General features: G+C 30.2%; 1 protein-coding gene across 1 annotated transcript in view; it reads right to left on the bottom strand.

Annotated features, from left to right (window-relative positions):
* Positions 1-5907: 5907 nt before the first annotated feature.
* The window catches only part of ASZ1 (ankyrin repeat, SAM and basic leucine zipper domain containing 1), a 79531-nt gene continuing 78908 nt past the window's right edge, over positions 5908-6530 (bottom strand). The window contains exon 13 of the mRNA XM_074268209.1: positions 5908-6342. Coding sequence (XP_074124310.1) covers positions 6190-6342 — 153 coding nt within the window. The 3' untranslated portion in view covers positions 5908-6189. The remainder of the gene's footprint in view (positions 6343-6530) is intronic.

The raw sequence follows: 6530 nt of genomic DNA, 5'->3' as shown, positions 1-6530 counted from the left end.
GATAACGAACAATTGCTCACTTATGTTCAAGGAGTTTATAGGTAATATTAAGTACTTTGTACCCTAATTTGAGAAAGTTCACACTTTCTCTATTACAAAAGCAATCTGTGGGTTACCAGTTTAAGGATGTAAACAGAAAAGAAACAAAATATTTTGTGAGAATGTTTCATAGGGAAGGGTGTGGTGAAGATTTGGACAAACTTGCAGTTGAAAATACTGTGATGGATGTAATTATTTTTTCTTGCAAAAATTAATATAAATACCAAACAAAAAAGGTTCAATATGTGAAAAGTAGAAAAGTATACACAATGATACATTATAAAACATACTTGAATAATGATTTATGTACAGTGATTTAACAAATTGAAATCAACATGACATGGTAAAAAAAATCAGAGTCTTTATCAAATAGCAGAAAAAGATTATATTATTTTTCTTACTTGCATGTAAGATTAAAGTAGACATCTGGAACTCATGTAAAGCATTACTTTTCTATTGACTGTATCATATAAATTACTTTAACATGAGATTCCAACAATTACTCTTGAAAATCCATTTTATGACAAATGTTCACATCTTATATATCTTTATCCCTTAGTCCATATATAAAAATAAGCATATGGAATGGAATTAGCTTTTTAAAATATTTTGCTTAAAATCTGCTGTATTACTATTCTCTTGCTAACTCCATTTTCTTCAATTAGACTGTATAAGAAGTTTGGACTTCATTCCTAGGGAGCTCTCATGAGTGAACATTTGTACTGATTGATCTCTAATAGAAAAATACTTTAACTCTTTAACCTATAATCAGAACATTAATCAGTGTCAATATAGCTAAGCAGGATGAATCTACTAAGAGAAATAAAATCACAATATATTTAAATAAAATCTTTACTCAATCTTTAAATAAGTACCAAGCATAAACTGCAAATACCCATGAAGAAGTTATTTTAAAAAATTTACTTTGATAAGTCAAGGAGGGAAATCATCTATTATAGTAGACTATAATAAATTTTAAGTTGTTTCTACATCTTTAAAATAAACCAAGAATACCATTTCAATCAATATCTATTCTTACACTTCATTGTTTTAAATCAAAGTTTCTACATGTTTGAAGCAGTGATGCAAAATGGAAAGCTTAAGAAATTCTCATAAAATTAAGAGTGGTTGGGTTAAATAGGCCTTTAGCTATTGTACCTTACTGCCAACACACCTCTAGCCTTCCCCCCCTCCAATTGTAATCTTTGTCCAAATACTTGCTTTATAGAAAGAATACTTGGTTTGGGTGATCTGGATCCAATTTTTGTCACTTACTAGCTGTGGGACCCTGGGCATATTATTATTTCTTTATCTGTAAAATGAGAGTAATGACAGAGTTGTTGAAAGCATCAAATCAGATGATGAGTGTGTGTGTGTGTGTGTATAGAACCATATACATATAACCCATGATCGTACCTTGAGTTTTCAAAAGCTATTCCAATTAAATTAGAGCCAAACATTTAATTTTGTACATTCAATATTATGCCAAGCTATATGAAAAAAAATCACACTTTCTCTTCTCAAGGAGTTTATCCTCAATTTTGAGTGGTGATGTTTTTTACTTTATTCAATTTGATAGGAGAGTACAAACTTGGCCAATCTGCCAACTTGGAAAGTCACCACAAATGACCTTGTGTTGAATTGTCCAAAGATAAGTCTAGTTAAGAATGGAGAACCACATCTCCAGACTGGGCACTAGGATTGAAGGACAACCCAAGTCTATCTGTTAAGAGGTAGAAAGAGACTATATTCTCTCTGTGGAAGGACTACAAAGATGAAATAAAAGATCTTTTAAAATAACATATAATCTGTATAAAAAGATGTCTGAAACATATTTGTCAAATTTTTTATCAAAAGTTTCAACAACTAACAAAATACTGTGTGGCCATACAGATATTGGTTTTCTTTCAAATACTTAATAATGAATGTTTATTCCACATACCAGATTGAATGCCTTGCTGAGATTCAAATATTGAGGAGGAGGGAATGAAGGAAATAAAATAAACTTTAAAATAAAATTAATTATTTACCAAGTGTATTTTGCACATTAGCCAAATGATGCTGGACTACAGAATAGAATACTATCACTTTGTAAGTAGGTGTTTAAAAAATTCCCAAATAAATTTTAGAAAGACAGCATAAAACAAAAATTAACAAAACTTTAAATAGAAATAAACTTCTTTCCCTGAAAGAATCACGTTTCTATTGTTAATGTGCTTATCAGCCTTCAAAAAAAGTGAAAGCTAGACTAATAAATTTTTATGCAACCTGGGAGAAGTGACTTTAGAGAGATTTTTGAACTGGAATAAAACTTATACTACATAATTATATTTTGGTTTAAACTATGAATGCAAAAAAAGTATCACTAATAACTAGAAGTATCACTAGTATTCAGTGTATAACTTTGGGGATCTCTGAACATGCTACTCTTACATACACAAAAGTAAGGGAATCAGAGTGAGCATGTTTAGATAGCCTCAAAACTATACAGGAGCTATTATAGCAGCTGTGTACTTGCTTTTCAGTAGTTCCATTTGCTGAGATGTAAAGCCACACAAAATATCTGAGGCTACATTCTTCTCAACCTAAATTGTAGTTCATTTATGAAACCCCAAAAGACTAAATCTGTCTTCAACAACAGAGTGGATTGTACAAATTCTGATTTCTGTATAAGTAACAAGAATCCTCTAGAGCACAGTCTCCTATTCTTCAAATCACAAGGTCACAAGAATTTCCTGGAACTTTTGTATTATCTTAAATCTTTCTATGCTATGGAGTTCAAATAATTTATACTCAAATTTACTCAAGGAATATACTTACAGTATACTTCTGTGACATCTTCCTGAGGTAGTTTTCTTATTAAGTTCAAAATATTATACAAAATTATTGCATTATAATCTGATAAAAACCAAAGGCAAGGAAAACCACAAATGTTACCAAATTACATAAAATAATTCAATTATAAAGACTCCACAGTTAGTAGTATTTTTTTTGGAAATCCTGCCTTTAATTTTCTACTCATCCTCATATTGTCAGCTTCCATTTCAGGCAGGAACTTGTGTTAGTAGGCTGCTCTGAGTTGCAGACAAAACAATGCATGCCAGAAAGAACAATTTGGAATTAAGATATGGAAAAAAAGATGCAAGAGAAGGATGACAGGACTTAAGGGCTTTGAGAAATTCAAAGAGAAGACTTTTGGCATATTAGGCAAGCTTAGAAAATGAAATTTATTTATGGTTAGAAATTTTTTGTTTTTGGGAAAATATTAGTTTGCTAATTATAGATGTGACTTATTAAAGTGGCCAGTCACTGGGGATGAAAAGATAAGGAAACTAAGCAGTTATATTAGGGAAGCCTTTAAAGTGGCTTAGAACACAAGGATACAGAGCAGTTGTATTTTTGGTGATAGTGCAATGGGAACATTTTTGGTAGGCTGGTGAATTAACTTTTTTTTTTTTTAATCAACATACATTTATTAAAAGACAAAAGTACATATGATGCTAAAATCCCTCCACCTTACACAGATAAGATACTTCAGAAAGTACATCAACATTTCTCTAATCAAAGATAATAGGAGAAGAGACTTAGAAGTTAATATTATTGGGGATTGTCAAAGACAACAGCTTTTATTTCTTTTGAGTATATAAAGCTAACAAACCAGGCTGTCAAATTTTACTAAAAGCTTTGGATTGGCTAGGGTTTAAAAGAGTTCGGTTCTAATAAACTAATAATAACTGAAATATACTATATAATTTTTAGGCTTTTTGATGCCTCTAAAAATGAGACTTTTTTCTCAAATGTTTTAATCAGATCAGATAATCACAGAGCCATAAGGGAGGCAGGAGTTTCAAGTATAATTATTATATTATCTAATGTAATCTATATATTTGAGAGAAGACTCCACAATCATTTTAGAAGCATTATTATCCTGGCTTTCTTAACATTATTAATTTATCTTAGCCTACGAATAAACAATACATTAAAGTAAAATTTACTTTCAGCTCAATCTTTGCCCTATATTGATAATGCAGTTTTAGATATGTCAATAACATTTTAATCTACTTATTATTGACACTTAAAAATACATGTATTTCCTCATTTACTGGGAAAATTATGTTCCTGAAATGTTTATAAGCAGAGATTAAGCATCTAGGAGAGATATCTTTATCTAAAATTGTCTTATGATGGATACATTTTTGTAAAGCAAGTTACCGCAGTGCTTGCTTACCTTAAGACATTACTGCAGTTTTGTTTTTGTTTACTATACATTATAAACATAAGCACTATTCATGTGTGTGAGAGAGGCAGAAAGAGAGGAGAAAGATAGAGAAACAACAGAGAGAAAAATCTAATAAACTAATCTAATAAACTACATTTCTCCAAGCAGTTGAGGTATAATGTCTATACATTTTCAAATACTTGTAATAATTGAGTTCATGTTATTTAGGTTTAATTTTTTAGAGCCAAAAAAGGAATGCAGCTAGTGAAAGAGAGGCTGACCTATAAGATATATCTACTGGAAAAGGAAAATGATTCAGAGTAATAGGGAAATTTGTTTTTTTATTAACCCTCTTATCCCTTATTATTACAACTGGAAAAACTATATCTTGTACCTGCATACAATTAAAATTAAGTAGCATCCCTTAAAAGAGTAATAGAAGTATGGTGGAAAGAACAATGGATCTAAAGGCAGAGAGTCTAAATTTTCTTGGCTCTGCTACTAGGTCAACTATGATATGTTAGGCATGTCATTTAATATTTCTGATGATCAGATTTTTCCCTTGGAAAATTGAAGAGTTTGAATTAAATGATCTTAAGACTGCTTCCAGCTCTAAATCCTATGACAATGTGTTACTAATAAATGATCGTTTTTAGTCTAAATTTTGTTCTTCTGTCTTAAGTCCAATCCATTTTCCAATCCATTCAAATCGAATTATTCAGTTTATGAGGGAGATGTGTTTCACTTTGCTAAGGAGCAAATGAGAAAGTTAAAAATCTCATCTTAGACACTGATTCATGATGTGATCAATTTACTTTCACATGGTCAAACACATTCTCAAAAACAGAATGATTAATCTGGTTCTATTGTTTCTGTAGAACAGACAGACAGAAATCACTACTCATCATATCTCCTCACACTCATTTCTTGCTACAATTTCTTCCCCTCTCTTGTTTACCTTTCAAGCAGTTGCAGATCAACCACATCTGTTGTAAGTATGGCACTCAGCCAGGAAAGAAAATTAACTCCTATAGTCACAGTTAAGTTAGTTCTCTTCTTTTCCTTTTTTGTTTGCCCATATCTTTTTTTCCCATCCCTGACTTGACTTAAAGAAACCCCAATGGATATTGTATTAGTTTTCAACAAATTGATAAGGGAAATAAAATAGTTAACATCCACTATCAATGTAATTCTAAAATAACATTTTAAGAAATTATTAAGCATCATATAAAATCACCTAATCACATTCACAATCAGTTTGGCAAAATTACTATTTTTACTAGCTATTACTTAATGATCTAATTTTATTATCAATTCTTTATATTTTCCCATGTTTTGTTTCATAATTTTAAAAAATGTTACATTTGGCTGATACTTTTGTTAACACACTGATTAGAATGCTTCAAAGCCATCATATTTTGCAAATTTTATAAATGAGAAAATTTTGTCTTAAGGGCCAACATAAAATTTCAAAGGAAGTCTTACAAATGGAAAGACAGATTATAGACTAACAGAAAGTACTTTATGTTTTCTCTGAGATATATCAACATAAGCACTTTAAAGAATATTTTCCAAATTATGGGAAAAATGCATTCCACATGGGCATAGTTTTTCATATCTGTGCAAAACACACACATTAATATGGTAGATCAAAGACAAACTAGGTAAAACTTTATTTGAAGGTGACCAATAGTCATAGAAGATATTCAAATGAATTTAAAAAAAAATCATAGAATTACCTGTTATTTATATCTTGATCAAAATTAACAAATTAGATTTATAAATCTGACAGAAAAAATCCATGAAGAAACATGTGCAACCTTTTTTCTGAAATGTTTCTAGAAAGTGAGAGTATAAAACAACATAAATAGTAGTTCTCAACTCTCTTCCGAAGGCTTGACTATACACATTGCTCAAAATAAGCATCAACATCAGCTTTTCTGGAAAGTTAGCTTGCAAATGAAGAGGAGAAACCCAAATCCACATACTGTAAATGTTGCCCTCTTCAAAAATCTGCTATTCCAGGTAGAATATGTTTCTATAGGTGGTACACGACAGGGATCATTTTTCTGGTCATTTTGCAACTAATATTTGATACAAGAAAAGAAACAGAAGTTAGTTCACAATATAAATAAAGAAAATATAAAATATAGAAAATTTTAAAAGACAACATTTGATACTGATAGTTCATCTCACTAAAAGGTGCTTTTTTTTTGTTTTGTTTTGTTTTTTTTGGTATTTGACTTAACATAAATACAAATAACTAGGAAAG

This window comes from Sminthopsis crassicaudata, chromosome 5 (genome assembly GCF_048593235.1).
Source record: "Sminthopsis crassicaudata isolate SCR6 chromosome 5, ASM4859323v1, whole genome shotgun sequence".
In the NCBI taxonomy this organism is placed as follows: domain Eukaryota; kingdom Metazoa; phylum Chordata; class Mammalia; order Dasyuromorphia; family Dasyuridae; genus Sminthopsis; species Sminthopsis crassicaudata.
Note: the sequence above shows the minus strand (reverse complement) of the source record. Positions and strands in the feature narration are given on the sequence as shown.